At 46.3% G+C, this 23,525-nt stretch overlaps 1 protein-coding gene across 1 annotated transcript in view; it reads left to right on the top strand.

Annotated features, from left to right (window-relative positions):
* Positions 1-17,940, top strand: part of LOC126204912 (uncharacterized) — a 92,555-nt gene extending 74,615 nt beyond the window's left edge. Inside the window, exons 2-4 of the mRNA XM_049938868.1 lie at positions 2,874-3,143; positions 8,240-8,772; positions 17,539-17,940. Coding sequence (XP_049794825.1) covers positions 2,874-3,143; positions 8,240-8,772; positions 17,539-17,940 — 1,205 coding nt within the window. The remainder of the gene's footprint in view (positions 1-2,873; positions 3,144-8,239; positions 8,773-17,538) is intronic.
* Positions 17,941-23,525: the final 5,585 nt, after the last annotated feature.

A 23,525-nucleotide genomic window follows, 5' to 3' on the forward strand; every position in this document is an offset into this window, starting at 1 on the left:
TTAAAAGTTACGTTTTCTGTTTTGAGTAACTGAGTCACTCTTGTCATCAGTGGTGCTTATATAGTTTTGATGTGTTGCAGAAGGGCATTTAACAAGGGAAACTGTGTCCAGCGGGGTAGTAAACACCACTGTTTCATCCGGTAACGGGCGGGGTGCAGGTCCGGTCGTGTTGCAATTATTGTAATAATATTGTTTGATGTTTTGATTTCTCTTGCAAAAGCTTATTTATTTTACAAATTTTTTCATTTGGCAAAAAAAAAAGAAAAAATCGAAAAAACAAAATTATTGGTTATACATTATTAAATAAACAGGTTTTGTGGAAAGAAATTTACATTGGTGGGTCCTCCATTTCACGTTTTCCTTAATCTCAGTGAGTACCACGTCTCACACATACTGTGCATAGCATTAGTCTTTCTTCTTCTTATTATTATTATTATATCTATTTCCAGGAAAAACCTGAGACTGTAAAATAAAATTTTTCAACTGAGAGACTGTTTTATAACATTAATGCACAAATATGAGTTTCAGGAAGCAAGAGGCATATGAAGGAAAATTAATGAGAAGTTGGATGCCTTATTGCGACAAATATAATGAATAGGAGATCTGTCAACAAATCGAGCATTTTATCACCAGGTGAATTCAGCCCTACGAAAGGTATGTGACAAGGGTCTTACAGTTATGATTTTGATACATATTAATTCTACGGTGTGATTAGGATTACATGTAGTCTATCGACGAAAGGTTATGTAAATTTGTGTGTGTTGTCATATTCTGCTGTCATGTGTGTGTGTGTGTGTGTGTGTGTGTGTGTGTGTGTGTGTGTGTGAACCATTCACAGATTATTCAGCTGATATCTGACTGCGTACATCACCACAGTGAACATTAAACTAGGTTTGAACAGCCTTGTGAAGTATATGTGAATTTTACATATATTGGGATCTTCTGTGTTGGCTGTTTAATCGCACGTTAGGATAAGCAGAAGGTATATTAGGGGTGATGGAAATAGTTAAGTTTAGTACATAAGAGGTAATAGTATATGTGTGAGAGAAGTATTTTTTTCCACTGTGTGGACGTGCACTGCAGCACGATGAATAATGGGATTGGATAGTTTCGCACAAGCACACCAATCCACCAATGACCAAATTTCATACTTCACACACAAGAAGCCATAATTTATAATTGTGGACCATAGTTGTCCTGTTCTAAATAGTTTATAATCTCTTACATGCAAGAAAATTTTACTGGATCCGGGTTGTTTCTTTGTATTTGTAATATTTATTGTTTTCTTTAAGTTTTAAAATATTGTAAAAGATAAAGACATGTTGTAAGTCAGTCCCTGATGGTGTGTATGAGGTATGTATAAACATGGACCCTGCATACGACTTCACGGATACAGCAGACTTAACCAGCCTGGTGCAGATGGGGAGACACTTCAGCGGCTGACCAGTGGGGACATGAGGCGACTCAACTGATGTCAGGCTGTTGTTCCCCCACTTTCTGGCTGTATAACAGCAGCTACCACGGCAGGGCAACTCACTAGGTGCGTGGGGTTGCTTACTACATACAGTTCGGAGAAGGCATTGTCATGAGATATTTAAGGATATATGTATCAGTTTTACTGTTACAGATGGATGATACAAATTATTTGTGCAGTAGGTGGACTATGTGTGGAACGAGGAAGATGTTGTTCATACATTCATCTCAAAGGCTTTATCCTCCACCACATTGTCTCATGCGTTAATGCTACTATTTAAAATTTAAAAAAAATGTAATTATTGGCAACTTACGCAATCAGTAATACAGTTTTATGAAATAGTGATGTTAAGAATAATGATCTTTCGAAAGTAGTTCAGTTTCAAGACCTAAACACTACTCAACCCTTTTTTATCGCTTAAAAAATTTCATTTTACTCCCCACGGTCTAATTACCGTCAGGTGTGTAGTGAGTTAAGAAGGAAGGGTCGCAATGGCCGAGGAGCTGCTCGTAATCCACACGTATTGGTAGTTAACGCTAAGTGGCACTTGAGGTGGTGTAAAGACGGACGCCACTAGACAGTGGATGATTGGAAACGAGTGATTTGGAGACATGGATTACGCTATACCCTGTGGTTCAAAATGGTTCAAATGGCTCTGAGCACTGTGGGATTAAACTTCTGAGGTCATCAGTCCCCTAGAACTACTTAAACCTAACTAACCTAAGGACAGCACACAACACCCAGTCATCACGAGGCAGAGAAAATCCCTGATTCCGCCGGGAATCGAACCCGGGAACCCGGGCGTGGGAAGCGAGAACGCTACCGCACGACCACGAGCTGCGGACCACTGACTACCCTAGCATGTCTCCAATCAGCCCTAGATTCTCACCACACACTGTTGATGTAGTGTCTTCCTCATTAGCCTCGTTACTCTCGTCATCTCGCCGATTCCGGTAAGAATTCGATATGGTGTGCATCTGCATTGAAGGGATCTTTGGCCGTCATTGCCTTAATTACTTACATGTGTTGTGTCTCTGCAATTTTGGTGACCATTGTGTCTGGATTGTGTAGTGGTCATCCCATCTGCCTAATTAGCAGGAGATTAAGGGTTCGAATCCCGATGCGGCACAAATTTTCAACGTCCCTGATTGGTATAAAGCAATGCCCACTGGCGGCTGATGTCTTCAGTTGTGCCTATTGTACTGACGTTTGCTGTGCCACAAAAAAATTCCATATGGACCCATAATGCGAGTTAAGAACTTGGTCTATCCACTGACATCTGCCTATTTTCTGCAGGTCTTGTAGTTTTCAAGCAGTCGTCTTCTGAAACAGCGGGGGTGGTTACGAGTTGCCCTGTCCTGGGCAGCTGACGGCTCATTGGCGTCCTGCTACTAAACAGAACGACGCGTGACGCTCGTGAGTCGCTCTCCAGTGGACGCCGCGCCGTGGGTCGTGGCACGCTGGAGACTGCGCTGCGGCAGGCGGCTACCACGGCGGCGGCTGAGGCTGCAGTGCTTCGTGCCTGCGACCGGTAAATCTCGCGCGCCGCTCATTAAGGACGCGCCGTCATTAGCGCCGATACTGGCCGCCCCACCCCCGCCCTGCCGCCGGCCTGCTGCTGCATTATTCACGACGACGCCCGCGTGCTTCCACGCGACATCTCCTCGCTGTCTCCGAGGGTTGACGCTTTGTCCTCACAGTCATCTGCCGCCCCGAAAATAGAGCAAAATCGCCTCGAGCAGTACGAGACCAGTGCAGAAGCTAACATGATGTATCCTTCTAGCTTAGGCCGTTGTTATACGATTCGCAGGACACGAAAGGGAAGCACGCAGGTATACTGCACATGACATTCACTGAGGTGATATAAGTCATGGGGCAGAGATAAACACATATACCGATGGCGGTAGCATCGCATACAGAAGGTATAATAGGGCAGAAAATTTGGCCAGCTGTCAAAACAAAGCAAAGTAGAAATTTCCCAGGAAATGTAATGAGTCTAATTTTAAATACCGAAAGAATCATGAGGATTTAGTTCTTTGTGTTATATCCTAGCCAGTAATGCCAACCGAGCCCGCTGCCAAAAAGGTTGGCAGCATCAAAGTCCGGACGCCGTCCGCATACGCAGCGCCAGCGATACAGGAAATCGCCGCAAGTCTGCGCGCGCCACCGCTGGCTTCTGGCTTCTTAAGCGCTGGAGTCGCGAGCGCTAGGACAGTTCTGGATTCGCCGCTCAGTTGTATACTCGCCACCGAATTGTGTACCTGCTAGTCAGTTGTGTGTTCATCGCAGCAGAGTTGTTGTTTGTCGTCAGCCGACGCTGACCAAGCCGCTCCGACTCGAACTAGTCAGATTTCTGTAGACCATGTTCACCACTGTGTTCTGTATCGTCGTTAATAAAGATAAGTACCGACTTTCATTTAATCCGAGTGTTTGGGTTTTCATCTTTCTGTTCACTGTTCCAGCGGACCGGTCGGCCCGCTATTAAAAGTGTGGCGGTGACTTCGTAGGCCGTTTCTACAGCGAAGTGTTGTCGCTACGAAGGCCGCCACAAAACTGGCGACGAGGACTTCCGAACTCGTGTGCAGGGCTGGTTCAACTTGATTCTTGAGATAGAATTTTGGGGGCTGGTTTAATTTGTGTTCACTATGTCTGCCGAATTACAACAGTTGATCTTGTTACAGAGTCAGCAAATACGAAGTCTGGTGGACGCAATCGCCAAACAAGCGGCTAATCCACCACCACACAAGGAACAAGCACAGGCAGCACCGCCTTTTCGTGCTTTTGAGGCATCACGAGAAGAATGGCAAGAATATTTCGCGCAGTTGCAGGCGCACATGTCAGTCTACAAAATCACAGGTAATGAGCGGCAGCTTTATTTAATTTCCACTGCAGGCGTGGAAGTCTATAGACTACTTTGTAAGTTGTTCCCGGAATCCAAGCCAGAAGCTTTAGACTATGACGTTGTTGTTACCAAGCTTGCTGAGTATTTCGAGTCGCGAGTTCATGTGGCAGCGGCCAGATTCAAGTTCTTCAGATTAAAGAAACTGCCACATCAATCTAATAAACAGTGGTTAACAGATTTACGGGGCCTCACCCGTCAGTGCCGAATTAATTGTGTGTGTGGAGCTTCCTACAGTGATGTCATGTTACGAGACGCTATTACTCAAAACATTGCAGATTCTCGTATTCGTGCTGCTATCTTAAAGTTGCCTGACCCGTCATTAGAGACTGTGATGAACATTATTGAAGCCCAAGATACTTTTGACTATGCTGAGTGTGAGTTAGATCAGCCATGTATTTCTCAAATTGCCTGTGCTAAGCAAGTTATGTCACGCCCGCGGCCCCACCGGCAGAGTCAGACTGTAAACACTAGCCGGCCGCGTCTTGTTAAACACATTCGTCAGCCGCGTGTGCAACATGATAGAGTTAAGTCTTGCCCTAAGTGTGTTCTTGCTCAACCTCGTGAACGTTGCCCGTTAAGAAACGCGGTTTGTCACTTTTGTCAAAGGAAAGGACACATCCAGACTGTTTGTTTGCGTAAACGCAAGAACAATTCTAGTGCTGCCCAGCCCACGGATATTCATGTTCTTCAAAGCCAGCCCGCCCAGAAGGTCGCGTTTAAAGACTCTTCCACGGTTCGTGTGGGTAATAAACTTGTTCGCAATAAGCCACCCACCCGGCCCTCTGCTATGCGGCCCGAGCGTAATTCAAACGCTGTAAAAAGTAATGTACAGACTGCAAGTGAAGCGGGAGTTGTTGTTCCACCCGCCCAACCCACGAGTTGTCGTAAGCAGCGAACACGCGCTAAACGCGCTGATTTTGTGTCTTCCGCCTCCACTGCACCGATCCAGAGACAGTGTATTAAACTGTTTGTGAAGCTACGCATCCAGGATAAGACCTTCAATTTTCAATTAGACACTGGTGCGTCTGTGACTCTCATAAATAGTGCTACGTATGCTGCTATCGGCCGCCCTAAACTTTCAGCGGGAAAACATTCTTTGGCTACTTATAGTGGCGAACACATTCCTGTGTTAGGTGTATGTAGCGTGCCAGCCACATTCCGGGGCAACACAAAAATAGTTTCATTCACAGTGCTCCGCGCTACAGACAGTGTAAACATTTTCGGATTAAACTGTTTTGACTTGTTTGGCCTGTCTATCCAAGACAATGTGTTGCACCTTAATTCTGTTGTTGTTCCTCAAGACAGCATAACCGATTTGTGTAACCGATACAGTGACATATTTACAGACGAACTCGGTTGTGCTGCGAACTTTGCCGCTCATATTACGTTAAAAGATAATGCTCAGCCTCGATTTTTTCGTGCTCGTCCAGTGCCTCACGCCCTCCGGGCACCTGTAGAAGATGAACTTCGTCGTTGGCAAAACAACGGTGTTATTCAACCCGTTTCAGCGAGCCAGTGGGCTTCTCCCTTAGTTATTATAAAGAAACCGTCTGGCAAGTTACGTTTGTGTGCTGATTTTAAGTCGACAGTTAATCCTCAGACTGTCATTGATTCTTTTCCTTTACCTAGACCGGACGAGCTGATGGATAAGTTAGGGGAAGCTCGTTTCTTTTCCAAAATTGATCTCCGTGAAGCATATTTGCAATTGCCCCTCGACGAGCAATCACAACAGTATTTTGTCATAAACACGTCGTTGGGGTTGTTCCGTATTCTGCGTTTGCCTTTTGGTTGTGCGTCAGCTCCAGCTGTTTTTCAGTGTTTTTTGTCCCAACTTTTGGCTAATGTGCCATCGTGTTGCAACTATTTAGACGATATTGTTGTGTCCGGTCGGACGCCTGTTGAACATTTCCGTAATTTGGAGTGTTTGTTTACAGTGTTGTCTCAGGCAGGCCTACGTTGCAACATCGGTAAATGTTCATTTTTCCTTACGGAGTTGGAGTATCTGGGACATGTTATTAATGCTCAAGGCATTCATCCCTCCCAGTCACATTTAGCAGCTATTCGTGATTTGCCCGCCCCTCGCAATCTGCATGAATTGCAAGCAGTTCTTGGCAAATTGACATATTATATTAGGTTTATACCTAATGCATCACAGATTGCTGCACCGTTGCATCGTCTCCGCCGTAAGAATGTTCCGTTTGTGTGGTCAGCTGATTGCCAATCAGCCGTTCAGCAGCTTAAAGAGGCTTTATTGAATGATCGTTGTCTGGTCCATTACGACCCTAACAAGCCTCTGGTGTTAGCTTGTGATGCCTCTTCTTTCGGCCTCGGTGCTGTGTTGTCTCACCGAGTCGGTAACACCGAACGTCCTATTGCGTTCGCCTCTAAATTGCTAAACAAAGCTCAGTGTAATTATAGCCAATTGGACAAGGAAGCGTTGGCTATTGTGTTCGGTGTCACAAAATTCCATCACTACCTCTATGGTAGACCATTCTATTTAGTAACAGATCACAAGCCCCTAACGTCACTGTTTCATCCGTTTAAACCAGTTCCTCAGCGGACAGCTCAGAGACTACAACGTTGGGCTCTTTTGTTATCACAATACCAGTATGAGATACTGTATCGCCCTACAGCTCAGCATGCAAACGCTGACGCGCTTTCTAGATTGCCGATTGCTGCGGATGATGTCTTCGATTCCTCTGACGACTCTTGCCATCAGATTGACGCCGATGAGCATCAATCCCTCCGGGATTTTCCGATTGATTATCGTCAGGTGGCACGTGAGACAGCTACGGATCCTCATCTGAGTTTACTATTGCGTTTTGTTCAACGTGGTTGGCCGTCCAAGGCAAAGGACATATCGGATCCTGTGGTTCGTCGCTATTATCCGCAACGTCATCTGTTGTCTGTTTCGCACGGAGTTTTGCTGTTACGCACCGAGAATGACCAGCTTCGTGTAGTGGTTCCCCAAGTGCTCCAAGCCAAGGTCCTCGACTTGTTGCATCAAGGTCATTGGGGAGTGGTCCGCACCAAGCAGCTTGCCCGCCGTCATTGTACATGGATCGGCATTGATAAGCAGATTACGCAGATGTCTACAGATTGTTCGACGTGTGCCGAACACCAAGATGCTCCGCCTCAACGCTATTTTGAGTGGGCACGCCCTGCCGGTCCCTGGCAGCGAGTACATATTGATTTCGCTGGTCCATATTGGAATTCTCGTTGGCTCATCGTGATAGATGCATTTAGTAATTTTCCGTTTGTTGTGCCCATGCAGTCTACAACGTCTGCACAAACTATCCAGGCGTTGACTTCAATTTTTTGTATTGAGGGTCTTCCAGAAGTTTTAGTGTCTGACAATGGTCCACAATTTACCTCTGCTGAATTTGAAAGTTTTTGTTCTGCCAATGGCATTCGCCATGTTCTTACTCCGCCGTTCCACCCTCAATCGAATGGTGCAGCGGAACGTTTTGTACGTACATTCAAGGATCATATGGACCGCCTTCGTGCTACGCACTCTCGTCAGCAGGCCCTCATCACGTTCCTGTCGTCGTACCGGACCACGCCACGCGACGGCCCTTCGCCTGCGGAGCTTCTCCACGGCCGTCGTCATCGCACCCTACTACGGTTGTTGCACCCCCCGGATCGACCCGCCGCTTCTGAGCATCGCACGCGTTTTCAGCGCAACGACGCCGTTGTTTTCAGAGTTTATCACGGTCACCGTCGTTGGGAACGTGGTACCGTGACAAGTGTCCAGGGTCGCGGTTTTTATACTGTTCAAGGTGCTACTGGGGTGCACAGGAGGCATCAGAACCAGTTGCGCCGCGCTGGCCGCCCGGATTCTGCCGCTCGTTCTTTGTCCACAGATTTGGTCCGCGGCGGGTTCCAGCCGCGCCTTCCGACTTCGCTGCCGCCCCCAGGGCAGCAGCAGCAGCCGTCGCCGCTACGACAGCCCGTCCCGTTGATGCCTCCCGCGCAGCTTCATACGGGAGCGCCCCGGGTGGTCGCTCCGGCGCCTGCGGTCCCTCTTCAATCGCCACCGCCTTCGGAGCTGATGGACGTCGACCCCTCAGCCGGGCCGCCTTCCCAAGCGGTGGCTGTGCAGCCTGTACTGCAGCCGCTTTCCTTGGGCACCCCCAAGGAGTCTGACACCGCAGCGCCTTGTCCGGCGCCCACTCAGCAGCCGTCGACGCAGCGTCAGGAGACGCTGCCTCTCTTCGTGGGTCCCGACGCCCCGTCGCGTCCGGTACCAGAAGCTGCGCCCGTGGTCACAGGCGTGCACCCTGACCTCGGTTTTCAGTCGGTGTTTCCCGAGGCCCCGCGCAGCCAATGCTGGGGTGCGGAACGGGGACTGCCACCGACAACAGTCTCCGCCCCGGTCTCTTCTGCTACGTCTGCGGTCAGACCCCTCCCCCGCCGTCGACGCTCGCCACGTCATTATTCAACGACGGTGCGGCGATTTGGGGGGGGGGGGGAGGAGTGTTATATCCTAGCCAGTAATGCCAACCGAGCCCGCTGCCAAAAAGGTTGGCAGCATCAAAGTCCGGACGCCGTCCGCATACGCAGCGCCAGCGATACAGGAAATCGCCGCAAGTCTGCGCGCGCCACCGCTGGCTTCTGGCTTCTTAAGCGCTGGAGTCGCGAGCGCTAGGACAGTTCTGGATTCGCCGCTCAGTTGTATTCTCGCCACCGAATTGTGTACTTGCTACTCAGTTGTGTGTTCATCGCAGCAGAGTTGTTGTTTGTCGTCAGCCGACGCTGACCTAGCCGCTCCGACTCGAACTAGACAGATTTCTGTAGACCATGTTCACCACTGTGTTCTGTATCGTCGTTAATAAAGATAACTACCGACTTTCATTTAATCCGAGTGTTTGGGTTTTCATCTTTCTGTTCACTGTTCCAGCGGACCGGTCGGCCCGCTATTAAAAGTGTAGCGGTGACTTCGTAGGCCGTTTCTACAGCGAAGTGTTGTCGCTACAAAGGCCGCCACAAAACTTTGCAACTTGTTCATACTGCTGACGGCATTCCGCAGCAAGAGCAAGCAGTGATATTTTACCCGAGACCTTTGTAAGGGTGACGGTCAGCCGCTACCCTGAGCTAATGGTTAGCAAATCTTGACAGATATCTTGTGTCGTTGTCTGCCTTGTCATTAGACCAAGGTACCTCTTTGTGTGGCTTTCAAAACGCTATAACCTCGTTTGTTAGTACTGTCAGTTCCCCCTTACTTTTGAATTACATTTTCCAAAAAATGGTTCAAATGGCTGTGAGTACAATGGGGCTTACCTTCTGAGGTCATCAGTCCCCTAGAACTTAGAACCACTTAAGCCTAACTAACTTAAGGACATCACACACATCCATGCCCGAGGCAGGATTTGAACCTGCGACCGTAGCGGTCGCGCGGTTCCAGGCTGTAGCGCCTAAAACCGCTCGGCCACCCTGGTCAGTTACATGTTCCAGGAGGACGAAATTACTAGTCACAAATTTCCTTGCATCCTCTCTGATTTCATAGTGAGGGTTCATGAATCCTCCAACAACTTGCTCACTTATGTTTGGAAATACTCCTCTCAGTCTTCCTCACTGGCTAGTGTCCGGATGGATTCTGTATTCCAAACATCCCGTGCGGCCATTTAGTTTTATATTTTTCGTAGTTTCCCTAAACAGCTTGTGGGAAACGCAGGGTAGGATATTTGATAAGGACACGGCCTCTTACCTACCAACACTTCCCCAATCCGAGCCTGTCCCCCTTCTCTATTGACCTCGGTGTCTGCGGGAATGTAAAAGCTAATATTCCTTGCACCCAGACTCGGGCAGCGGTATTCATGTAAGGAAAATCGATTCCTTTTGCTGCCTCTAAGGATGACAGAATGTATGTGACGGACGTTCTGGACGACAAAAGCTGGTGTATAGGCCTCAACAAGAAGGAAAAATCCGAATTTTTTCCAGCTATCCGATCTCTCCAGAACCAAATTACTGTCGCCTACTAGGTCTTAATAAACTATTCCAACGACCACATCTGTTCTGTCACAAGGTAAATTTCATCTTCGTAGACTTTAGAAGACACTCGGTAACTTACCACAAAGTCGACTAATACTGATCCATTGATTACAGGCAGTATCGTCTCAAATATGCGATTAGTTCGAAGAATTTTCGGCCGACATAACGCTGTACGTTATACTGGACGGTTATTGTTTAACAGAACGAATAATGTGACGTATACACCAAGGACACAAACTAGGACCATTAATATTATCAGTATATGTAAATTTTTATGAAATAGGGTCTGTAACACTATTAGGCTGTTAATTGCCTTCCGCGCAATAAGCACCGCAGAAATCCGAAGGGTATTGATTCTAACAAACTGAACAGGAAGCACATTCAGTGAATTCAGGAAAAATGGTAATGATTAATTTTGAAGAAGATACTGGGACGTAGGGGTGAGTGAAGAACATTGAGCAAATTACCCAAAATGCGTAGCGAAAGAGTGCATCGCACCAATATTAGCCACACACTGTCCGAATCCATTACCGTATGCAGCGAAAGGTATATTTCTGTATGTGTTCGGCCATAAGTTCCTTTATATATTGTGATCCTTACAAAAATTGTTGTACGGTCTACACGAAAGTAGTTCTTCTCAGCCCAATCGACAGCTTCGCTAGAACTACATTATCTTTCTTCGAAAATAATCATGTTTTAGTTTCGTTAAAACTCTGGTACACTTTCGTAATAGGAACCTCATACTGTACCAGCAGCACCTGTTCGAACTTCGACAGCGCTTATTGCCAAGGCTGCTTGATAAGGACTTCTAATACTGGAAAAGTAGTCTAGATAAGGCCTCATTAGAGTCATACTTTCCCACAAGCTTAAGAACAAACTACATCGTCAATTAAACTTATGTACTACCATTTTCGTGTGCTTGTTCGATTCATACCGCGTTCTAGTATTTATAACATAAAAATAAACTCTTCCCATATTCTCTTTTCGTTTTGGTCTTCTTGTAACAGGCTTCAATATACAATAGCACTGAACAATAAGTTGTACTTTAAATAATACTGGCTACAGAAATATTTAAATAGTCTCTGTTTATTGTAATAAATCTCTTCAAATCCTTGCGTACTGCTAATTTTATCGTCCGCTCGATACGACTGCTCCTGAACAAGAAAGAGAGTAGTGTTTTCGTTTATTTTTAGCATTCGTCGACTACATCCGGATGTTACTCCGCTGCAGAGATGCTTTCTCAAGTGAGCGCCTATTTACAAAGGATACGAAGGAAAAATAATAAATAAATATACAACGCTACTTTTAAAACCACGAAACAATACGGATTGCAGTAGTAATGCTATGTCGATCTTGGTCCAGTTTGGACTTAAATGTGGTGTTGAGGTATGCGATAGCACTGACGTCACTATCCAATATGGAGGCCAACCGAACTTGAAAGGTGCAAGTATTAGCGCAGTTGCCTACATCCGAGTAACAATGGAGTCATCAATGATCTTGAATACATGATGTCATCAAGATGGTGCTGACATTAATTTTAAAAATGGAAGGTGGTTGTGACGGAAGATTTAAAAATTGCAAAATAGTGCTGGCAGGCAATTTTTAAATGAAACAGCCAATCACAGTATTTAAAAATACGAGACGGCAGTGGCGGTGAAGCCAAAGCCCAGACTGTTCAAAAATACCAAATTGTACAACATTCACTAGCTGCTGATTCTTCATCTGGATAAAGTGCCAAAACTATTCGACTGTCATTAAAAATTTTATATGAACACGCACATACGCACACACAGACTTGTTGTACATAACTTACAGGTAAAACAGCACTTGTGATGTTCGAAGTTCGTTTATAGATATCATTCAAAAAAGCGGACCCGTAACGATATAAAAAACTGAATGGATCACCATTAAAAAACTGAATGAATCAATTAAAAAATGGAAAACGCATTTTTTTTAAATAAACAGGTCACCTTAAGAAAGTAATGGGTCATTGACCCAGGCCAATTGAAAAAATATTTGAAGTTACGTATATTAGTGTCATCCTCAGAAGTTTACTGAACAATCTGGATTTACATAGAGTAATGTAGTACCGCTACCAGGTTAAGAGTAAAATTTCTGAGAAAGTCCAGTGGAACGCTGCATTAGCTACCTGCGAGCGGTGTGCGTGGTTTGTCGACATTTGCGATAGCCTCACGGGGTGTAATTTGTTGGTGCAGAGTAGAGATGGGCGAAGTCGTTCATCCTAGGGAACTAGTTCACCGGTGATCGCTCTTTTTTGGGAACTGTTCGTTTTTACTCGTTCACCGTTCATTGTGCTTGGTATATGGTTCTTATGAAAAACTGAAAATTGGTAGCATAGGTGACTGAAGAGGGAAGGCGCCAAGAGGGGGCACTTGCTTCCTCCCTGGAATACAGAGTTTTTATTGGTAACAGAATTCTCACACACTTGTAATTTTCGTAATTCTGCAAAACATCTCGTTTAGCCAACTGTAGCGTTATGTGGCTGATCACAGGGAAATAATATAAGGTGGCGCACGAGAAACCGGCCCCGAGTACAGACTACTCGCCAATTACGCGCGATTTGTTGACCGCTACTAGCAGAATAGATAAACATGTAATAAACTAATGCAAACAACTTCGAAACAATTGATGACGATTGGTAAGAGACAATGAGCAGTTTGGTACTCGGGACCGACTTTCGTGCGCCACCCTGAACCACTGAAATAATATTGTAGAAGTTATCGTATTCTCTTTACAAAATGTGACACCATACACTCCATTACGAAGCGCGGGCTTCATTCGGTTGTAAGTCGGTCTGCCTTCCATAACAATGAACATGCTCCTTTACCTTGGATCAAAAAAAGACGGAAAATGGCCACTCGTGTGTGCCGTGCCGATGTCCTTTGCATGTCTAATAGCAAAAAACCTTGCCCTTTTACAAGTATTTCTTCTGCTGTTTATCGAAATAGTGAAGTAAGCTGATACACCGTTTTGTTACCTGAAAAGATGTATGTATTACATACCACGTAATTTTTATGTAATTCACGTAATTATAAAATGCATTTTAACAGAACCAGAAGTTCAGAGTTCAAAAAAAGTTTGAAACACATCTAGAATGGGAGTGCGCAGCGAATGAAACGAACAACAACAACTCGATACTGAACTAACTATGAGCGGTCGGCAGTGGAACTGCGACGAGTGGCCACGCGAAGAACGACGAGTCCAGCCGAGCGAGACCGAGACCGAGACAAACGGGAACGGGACCGAGGCTGGAACGAGACCGGCCGACATGCCGTTCGGGAACGAGAGTGACCGTTTCCCGTTCCCGGGAACTGTAAGTAGAAAGCCGCGACCGAAGTGAACTGTGAAAGACCGTTCCTTAGCATTCGTTCCTCGCTCGTTCCGTTCATCTTGGTGAACCGTTCCTTTGGACTCGCCAGTTCGCGAACGACCCATCTCTAGTGCAGAAGCAGGTAAGGCGATGTCTCCATCGTAGTAGCTGTGTCATGTGAAGAGATTACATTGAGGCGCCAGCCACTGCTGTGAATTTCAAGTCACCACAGGGGTACCTGCTTCCCGCACTAAGTCTGCCCCCTCCATGGATTCCACAGCGACAGTGGGCCAGCCGGTGCACTCCAGCTGCAGCCGGACTCCTACCAGCAGCGGTCAGCAGCCCGGGCACAGCAGCCGCCTTCCGACAACAGGGGGTGCGGGTGCGTTCCTCGATGCTCGCCTCCGCCGCCTGAGTGCGGTCATTCTTCAAAGAGGTGCTGGCTGTGCAAGATTCCAGTACGTACCACTGACGTCACTGCTGTGGCACACGCAACTTAGCTTTGGGCCAAGAGCCAAATGCAAAGCGAAGCAGAGCAATGTTGGAATTAAAGTGCCTTATCAGCCTGCGATTAAGTCTCACTCGTCATTTATCCAGCTGCCTAACAATGTGGTGGATCCACGCCACCCTTGGGGTCGGCTATAGTAACGTCACGTTCATAAGTATTTGAATGATCTGAATTCGCGTAAACTAGTATCACGTTCAAATGTTTGCAATGTGATATTGCGTAAATTAACGTCATATTCTAGAGTGTCAGTACAACCTCAATTCCGAGTCGTGGTCAAAATGAACCAGTCTGAATTCCGTGTAAATTGGCGTCACGATAGAAAGCTTCCAAAACGACAAAAACAACCACAAAGCAGCACAAAGTCAGAGGTCTTACCAGGAGAGGCCAAAAACGAAACGATTATATTAGGAGGCAACCAAATATTTATAATATTCACGGAAAGATTGAAGGAAAAAAATATGGAAATATTATTTCCAAGGAATGACTATAGAGAGAATCCCTACGTCAGACAAAGGTTTATCCTCAGAGGGAAGAAGGGTAGCAGAAAGACACAGAACGAAGTGGCAGTGAAAAGTGGAGACGGAACAGGCACAAGTGCCTAAACCACGAAGCCCAGAAGAGGAATACAGACTTAATAACTCTTAAATTAATATCCGGTAGTAATACGTTTCACTTTTTCAGAAAGTGCTTTCTGGTCATGTCAGTCTGTCTGCATTTTACATTATACTTCGTCCTTCGTCATTTTCCTGCCCAAATAGCGAAACTCATCGCCTACTTTTAAACTCTCATTTTCTAATCTGATTCCCTCAGTATAGCGTGATTTAGGCTAATTAGACTACATTATTATTGCTTAATTGATTATATCTTAAAGTCTCTTTTCAAGACAATTTCCATTCCATTCATCAGTTCTTTTATGTTATTTCCCACCTCTGACAACCTTAAATGCCATCGGCATACCTTAAAATTTTTGTTGCTTCTCACTTAACTTTAAACCCACCTCTGACAACCTTAAATGTCATCGGCATACCTTAAAATTTTTGTTGCTTCTCCCTTAACTTTTAATTCCTTTCCAAGTTTCTCCATGGCATCCATTACTCATTGAACTATGTAGGAGGGATTGAACAACATTGGAGATTGGTCTCACACCATTTTCAACCACTGCTTTCCTTTCACAACCTTGGGCTCTTATTACTGCATCCTTGTTTTTGTAGAAGTTGAAAATAACCTTTCACTTCTTGTATTTTATCCCTGCTACCTTCCAAATTTCATACAGTCACAGTTATATCAGTCAATATTACGTCCCGACAGAGACTAGTGACGACCATTTAGTTCCCGAAGGTTAATGGGTACTCGTATAGTTTTTAGGAACTTGTACGGGGCGGGGCAATAGAAATGGCCCAGAGAACAGTGTTTGAGGGTACAGTAGTAACCTATTTATAGCAGATGTTGAAACTGATCAACATTCATCTCTTGGCACTTCTGGGCCCTGGTCAGCAAGATGCTGAAAGCGGATCGAAGCCGGACTGCTGGAGTTGTTGCAGTTTCATCTGAAATGGTCTGCTGTAGTTCTTTAAGTCTATGAGGTCTGTTCCTATAGACCTTACACCTGAGCCGGCCAGTGTGGCCGAGCGGTTTTGGGCGCTACAGTCTGGAACCGCGCGACCGCTACGGTCGCAGGTTCGAATCCTGCCTCGGGCATGGATGTGTGTGATGTCCTTAGGTTAGGTTTAATTAGTTCTAAATTCTAGGCGACTGATGACCTCAGAAGTTAAGTCGCATGGTGCTCAGAGCCATTTGAACCTTACACCTGAGGGCTCCCCATACGAAGTAGTCGCACATTCACAGGTCAGGTGACCTAGGTAGGCATCTAGAGCCGCGGCTAGACCGAAATCTGCTAACAATTCTGTCAGGTGTAAATGTGCTCCAAGTCTCGGCCGGCTGTATGAGCAATGCTCCGTAGTGTTAGACGTAGGCCGGCCGAAGTGGCCGTGCGGTTAAAGGCGCTGCAGTCTGGAACCGCGAGACCGCTACGGTCGCAGGTTCGAATCCTGCCTCGGGCATGGGTGTTTGTGATGTCCTTAGGTTAGTTAGGTTTAACTAGTTCTAAGTTCTAGGGGACTAATGACCACAGCAGTTGAGTCCCATAGTGCTCAGAGCCATTTGAACCATTTTTTTGTTAGACGTAACTGTAGGTATTTTCCTTCCCTGTTAATGCTGCCACAAATAGTTTCAAAATATTGGCAATGCCGAAACTAGGGTCTGGAGACAGGAGATGGAACCAATAATGCGACGTGCAGCCACTGCACACCAAACTCCAACCGCCTCGTCCTGTGGCGTTGTTTCGTGAAAGAACGGATTCTCGGCTGCCCAGAGTCTGTGATTCTGTGAATTGACATAACCACCCATGTGAAACCAGGTTTCATCAGTCATAAAGAATATATCCATATCCAAGCCAATCATTGTTACCCCAGTGAACAGCTATTCACAAAACTAGAGGCATTGGCGAACTTCTGCTGGTTTTAGTGCATGAACAACAGACAATCGGTAGGGATGGATGCTTGTGCTGATACAGGTGGAGTATTCGTCCGCATGATCGACGTGGTATGGCAGTCTCTTGCGACAGGAGTCGGGCTGATTTGGTAGAACTATGAAACACTTTCTGGTGAAATGCAGTCACATTTTCCGGTGTGCGGTCACGTTTCGGAATGTTCTCTGACATGTTCAAAGCATATCCTGTCTGAGAGCCTCTTCGGGCTAAGCATTACACGGCACTCTTTGCTGACACTTTGACACCATTGAACTTCTCAGCTGACGACTGACTTCACTGTTCCTACGACTCCGTTGTCATGTAACTTTCCACAACGAACACCCGCTGCTCCACTGCGATTACCAATGTCCCCTCCTTTGCACTGCTCCACTTTCACTGATACAGCCCGCGCTATGCTCTGAACCGGTGTGGACCACGTGGTGTGCGCTTCACGGGGTGAGGTTACATGCCTACATTCACTTTCAGTCGATTCCACTCATCCGGGCCACTTTAATTTCCATCACGCTGTACAATTCCATTAAGCTACAGAGACCAAAACAAAGTGTAGGATCTACGAGGTAGTACGTCAACCAGAGCACTCTGAGGCACAACCAAAAACCTACGTACAAAGCTTCACAACCGCTCAAATTACTCGGGGATTCCCGTCAGAAGCTGAATCGATCAGTTCCATTTCGTCTATAGCTGGATGTTCTGGTGTTGGTGGCTACTCTGAATACTGACAGACGTTTGTGTTCAGGTAGATCCACAGTTTAAATGGTAACAGAAATGTGTGGACTCACGCAAGGCTGGAGTAATATCCAGTGTGACGTCCGGTAGCGAGAAAGGCGCTGTTTGGAGAGTAGGTGAGAGAGCCGTCGCGGACTTAATCCCGGGCGCCGGCGGACGCGCGACACGGCGGGACAAGCAGGAAGAAGCAGAGGCCCGTCCCGCGGCAAGACTGATGGCGGCGATTCGTATCGTATCGGCCGTCAGGAGGGCGGCGGCGCGCCGCGCGACGCATTCCCCAAATAATTGCCGGCGGCCGACCACCCGGGCGTCCGCACCTCGCGGCCGCCTGCACCTGCCCGCGGCCGGCCCGCGCTCGGCGAATCCCAGCCACCGTCGTGCAGAAGCACCGCCGTACGCGCGGCTTCGTCAGCACTTGCTGGTAAGCACACCGGACAAAAATATGCTCATTCCCAGGTGACGCGACGGTAACACCGTGTAACGGTGCCTCTAGCTTCGGCAACTGCCTCAAATCCGCAAGTTTCTTCAGGTATGCCAAATCCAGCTGGCGCCGTCTGTGAAATTCGCTTCGTGGTCAGCTGACACTCGTGTCTGAGTTTTCATTTTTCTCCCGCATTTTCATTATTGCACGGCATTTCAGGTATGAAGATGCCTACGACGGTTTAGCAGACCAATCCTGCCATCAAACATGCTGCCACATACATCGAAACCCCAAAGAAACTGGTATAGGCATCCATATTCAAATACAGAGATACACTAACAAGGGGAAGCCACGACGTATGGAACGTGGATTTACTGTAAACTTTGTACACTAGTAGTACTCCACGAGGACAACAAAATGTGTAAGCACTAGCGCGTACTTCTCAAGCGTTACTGAGAAAATTGCTAGATAATTTCGGTCGTCAAATATATACCTGTGCGTGGCCATTTTTACCATGAAGCGGCGGCAGCCGAGTGGTTAGCGTTCAAGCCCCATAATCGCTGGATGGAGTCCCGTTCGTCAGTTTTTTTTTTTATTTTCAACACAGTCACTTTCTTTATTATTTATATTACAATTGATATAATGGGAAAAATACGTGTAATCGGATGAACTTTTATTAAATTTGCAATGTTATTTGGCAGTCTAAAAATTTTTACTATCACAAAGAACGCAATATTCATAACTATCGACTAGTAAACGACCAAACGCATAAAATGATACTGAAAATGTATACTTGTCCGTGTCTTCAAAATTGTTCGTATTTAATAGAAAGAGAACGAGAAATTGCTTCTCGTGAAGATGCTATTAAAATACAGTCGATACTGCATGACCAATTATCAGCGCCGATATTTAAGGAAATGCTGCGTTATGCACGGTTTGCTTCCAAATTATTGTCTGAAAGAGAGGTTTGTTTTTGCACGGAAAACCTCAAAAGACCTTGCATATGCGGAAACATAGCATTTATTCAATGCAGCTGGTGCCGTTTAACTTCATGTTTTCCATTTTTTTACGAAAAATACCATCCTGCAACTTGTACTCGTAATGTCGAAAGCGACGATTAATTGAACATCTTTCGAAAGCCATCTGTGCCGGTCAAAACTTGGAGGTAACAAGTCGTTTTGGGCTCCTTCCAGGTATAAGGGATTTCTCAGATCACGGACAAGTATACATTTTCAGTATCACTTTATGCGTTTGGTCCTTTACTAGTCGATAGTTATAAAATATTATTTGCGATAATAAAAAGTTGTACATTGCCAAATAACATCGTAAATTTAATAAAGGTGCATCTGATTACACGTATTTTTCCTATTATATCAATTGTAATATAAATAGTAAATAAAATTACTGTGTTAGAAATAAAAAAAACTGAGGAACGGGACTCGATCTGACGATTACCCGGCTTGAACGCTAACGACTCGGCTGCCGCCGCTTCATGGTAAAAATGGCCACGCACAAGTATATATTTGACGACCAAAAATATCTTGCTATTTTCTCAATAACGCTTGAGAAGTATGCGATACTGTTTACACATTTTCTTGTCCTCAAGAAGTACTACGAGTGTACCAAGTTTATAGTAAATCCGCGTTCCTAACGTCGTGGCCTCCCCTTGTAAGTGACCGAAAGTACCCGGACACCTGGCTGAAAATGACTTGCAAGTTCGTGGCGCCCTCCATCGGTAATTCTGGAATTCAATATGGTGTTGGCCCCTTTTTTATCCTTGATAATAACTTCCACTCTCGCAGGGATAATCAGGTGCTGGAAAGTTTCTTGGGGAATGGCAGTCCATTCTTCAGGGAGTGATGCACTGAGGAGAGGTATCGATCTCGGTCGGTGAGGCCTGGCACGACGTAGGCGTTCGGAAACATTCCAAACGCGTTCTATGATTGAGGTCAGGTCTCTGTGCAGGCCAGTCCACTGCAGGGGTGTTATTGTTGTGTAATCACTCCACCACAGGCCGTGCATTATGAACACGTGTTGAAAAATGCAACTGCCATCCCCGAATTGCTCTTCAAAAGTGGGAAGCAAGAAGGTGCTTAAAACATCAATATAGGTCTGTGCTGTGGTCGTGCCACTCGAAACATCAAGGGGTGCTAGCCCCCTCCATGAAAAACATGACCACACCATAACATCACCGCCTCCGAATTTTACTATTGTCACTACAGACGCTGGCAGATGACGTTCACCGGGCATTCGCCGTACCCACACGCTGCCATCGGATCGCCACATTGTGTACCGAGGTTCGTCACTCCACACAACGTTTTTCCACTGTTCAATCGAACAATGTTTACGCTTCTTACATCAAGCGAGGCGTCGTTTGGCATTTACCGGCGTGATGTGTGGCTTATGAGCAGCCACTCGATGACGAAATCCAAGTTTTCTCACCTCTCGCCTGTCATAGTACTTGCAGTGAATCCTGATGCAGTTTGGAATTCCTGTGTTATGGTCTGCATAAATGTCTGCATGTTACACGTTACGACCCTCTGTCAGTCAACAGACGAGGTCAGCCTGTACGCTTTTGTGCTGCACGTGTCCCTTCACGTTTCCACTTCACTATCACATCGGAAACAGTGGACCTAGGGATGCTTAGGAGTGTGGAAATCTCGCGTACATGACGTATGACGCAAGTGGTACCCAATCACCTGACCACATTCGAAGTCTGTGAGTTCCGTGAAGCACCCCATTCTGATCTCTCACCATATCTAATGACTACTGGCGTCACTGATACGGAGTATCCGACAGCAGGTGGCAGCACAATGCATCTAATATAAAAAACGTATGTTTTTCGGGGTGTCTGGATGCATTTGATCACATAGTGTATGTAAACAGGCAGAATTCGGTGCTTTGTCGGTATGACTACATAACACAAAAAGTGTCTGGCGCAGTTGGTAGATCGGTTACTGCTGCTACAATGCCAGGCTATCAAGATTTAAGTGAGTTTGAACGTGGTGTCATAGTCGGCGCTCGAGCGATAGGACACAGCATTTTCGAGATAGCGACGAGTTGGGGATTTTCCCGTACGAGTATTTTACGAGTGTACCGTGAACGCCAGGAATCCGGTAAAAGATCAAATCTCCAACATTGCTGCTACCGGAAAAAGATCCTGCAAGAACTGGACCAACGACAACTCAAGAGAATCGTTCAGCGTGACGGAAGTGCAACCCTTCCGCAAACTGCTGCAGATCTCAATGCCGGGTCATTAACAAGTGTCAGCGTGCGAAGCATTCAACGAAACATCATCGATATGGGCTTTCGGAGACGAAGGTCTACTCGTGTACCCTTGATGACTGTACGACTCAAAGCTTTACACCTCGCCCGGGTCTGTCAACACCGACGTTGGACTGTTGATGACTCGACACTGGTAAACTTGCCTGATATCGTGTAGGGCCCCCGCGAACACGCAGAAGTGCCGCAATACGACGTGGCATGGACTCGACTGCTGTCTAGAGTAGTGCTGGAAGGAATCGACGCCATGAATCCTGCGGGGGTGTCAATAAATCTGTAAGAGGAGGAGAGGGTGGCGATATTTTCTGAACAACTCGTTGCAAAGCATTTCAGATATGCTCAATAATGTTCATGTCTGGGCAGTATGGTTTCCAGTGGAAGTGTTTAAATCATAAGAGTGTTCCTGAAGCCACTTTGTAGCAATTCTGGACGGGTGGGATGTCGCATTGTCCTGCTGGCATTGCCCAAGTCCGTCAGAATGCACAATGGACATGGATAGATGCAGGTGATAAGAGAGGGTGCTTACGTACGTGTCACCTGTCAACGTCGTTTCTGCACGTATCAGGCGTCGCATACCACTCCAACTGCACACACCCCACACCAATACAGAATCTTCACCAGCTTCAACAGTACCCTGGTGACATGCTGGGTCCACGGATTCATGACGTTGTCTCCATACCCGTTCACTTCAATCCTCTCGATACAATCTGAAACGAGACTCGTCCAGAAGTGCTACACGATATTAGGCAGCTGTACCAATTTCTTCGGTTCTTCAGCGTATATAATACAGGATGGGGGGAGTGGCTGGGCCTGGACGATTTTCATTTTCCCGCCTCCGACATTTCTGCTCAAAATGTAAGACAGCAGCTGAAGTAGTTGCGCGCCAGTGCATACGATCTGATGCTGCGCATCAATTACTTGGGTCAGTGTTTAGACTCATTAGGTTATTCTTGAATTGTCCATTACAGCCCTTCAGAGGAGTACGACGGTGCCTTCTATCTGTGCTCACTTCACTACATAAAATTCTTTGAGGAAGTGTGTTGTTTCTCACTCGCTGTTCATGCCTAATCCAGTTGAGTTGGTGGCCAATACTCATTTGCCTTCTCAACTGTTTGATGCGAAGAAATTCCATTTGATGTTCATAATGTATCTAAGCTTCTTTTTGTTGAAGGTTTCTATTTGCTTAACATCACTGCGATATAGTGTCCGGTTTTCGCAACCATAGAGCTGGATAGGATCAAAAACTGCTCGACACACTATCAGTTTGCTGCATAGTGTCAGATCGTTATTCAGGATGACCCTATGTAGGAGACGTCCAAAAGCAACACGTGTCGCATGCACCTTGTTCTCTACGTCCTTTTTCGGCGAGCAATTAGTAGTTAATATACCTTCTAGGCAGATCACCTGGACGGCAAAGCATACTCAGCAACGTCCTCCGATGCTGCTCATAAGGTTGGTAAGGAGTTCTTGTGATGTGTCGTTCCATTCCTCCACCAGCGAGGTTGGCAATCGGTGGATGGTCGACGGTGCACAAGCACGTGCTGCGATGTGTCCATGTGTCCACCCCCCCACCCCCCCCCCCCCCCCCCGACGCATATCACATGATGTGCTTTATGGGATTTAAGTCGTGGTGAAAGGCAGGGCAGTCCATTCGCCGGATATCCTCATTCGAAGTGCTCCTCCACCTGCGCTGTTCGATGCGGTCTCACATTGTCGTCCGTTAAAATGCAGGCAGGGCCGATTGCACCAGTGGAAAGACGCATATGTGGAAGAAGTGCTGAGTTGCGAAAAGGTTGAAACGTTGAGCAGTGAGGGTACAGTGTTCAAAGGTTTGGAGCTCAGTGCGTCTGCGCATCGTAAGCCTCCCCACACTGTAACACCTGTACCACCAAAACGATCGTGTTCGTCAGTGCTCCATGTACTCAGATATGGCGAGAGGTGTGAACGCGTAAAGCATCCAGGAACACTGTCCTCACAGGCGTCTTGTAATCAAACTGCGTGCCTATGGAATATCGCCTCAGTTGTGCGACAGGATTCGTGATTTTCTGTCAGAAAGGTCCCAGTTCGTAGTAATAGACGGAAAGTCATCGAGTAAAATAGAGGTAATATCCGGCGTTCCTCAAGAAAGTGTTACAGACCCTCTATTGTTCCTGATCTATATTAACGACATAGGAGACAATCTGAGTAGCCGTCTTGGATTGTTTGCAGATGATGCTGTCATTTACCGTCTTGTAAAGTCATCAGATGATCAAAACGACTTGCAAAATGATTTAGATAAGAAATCTGTATGGTGCGAAAAGTGGCAATTTACCCTGAATAAAGAAAAGTGCGAAGTTATTCAC

This window comes from Schistocerca nitens, chromosome 1 (genome assembly GCF_023898315.1).
Source record: "Schistocerca nitens isolate TAMUIC-IGC-003100 chromosome 1, iqSchNite1.1, whole genome shotgun sequence".
Lineage (NCBI taxonomy): Eukaryota > Metazoa > Arthropoda > Insecta > Orthoptera > Acrididae > Schistocerca > Schistocerca nitens.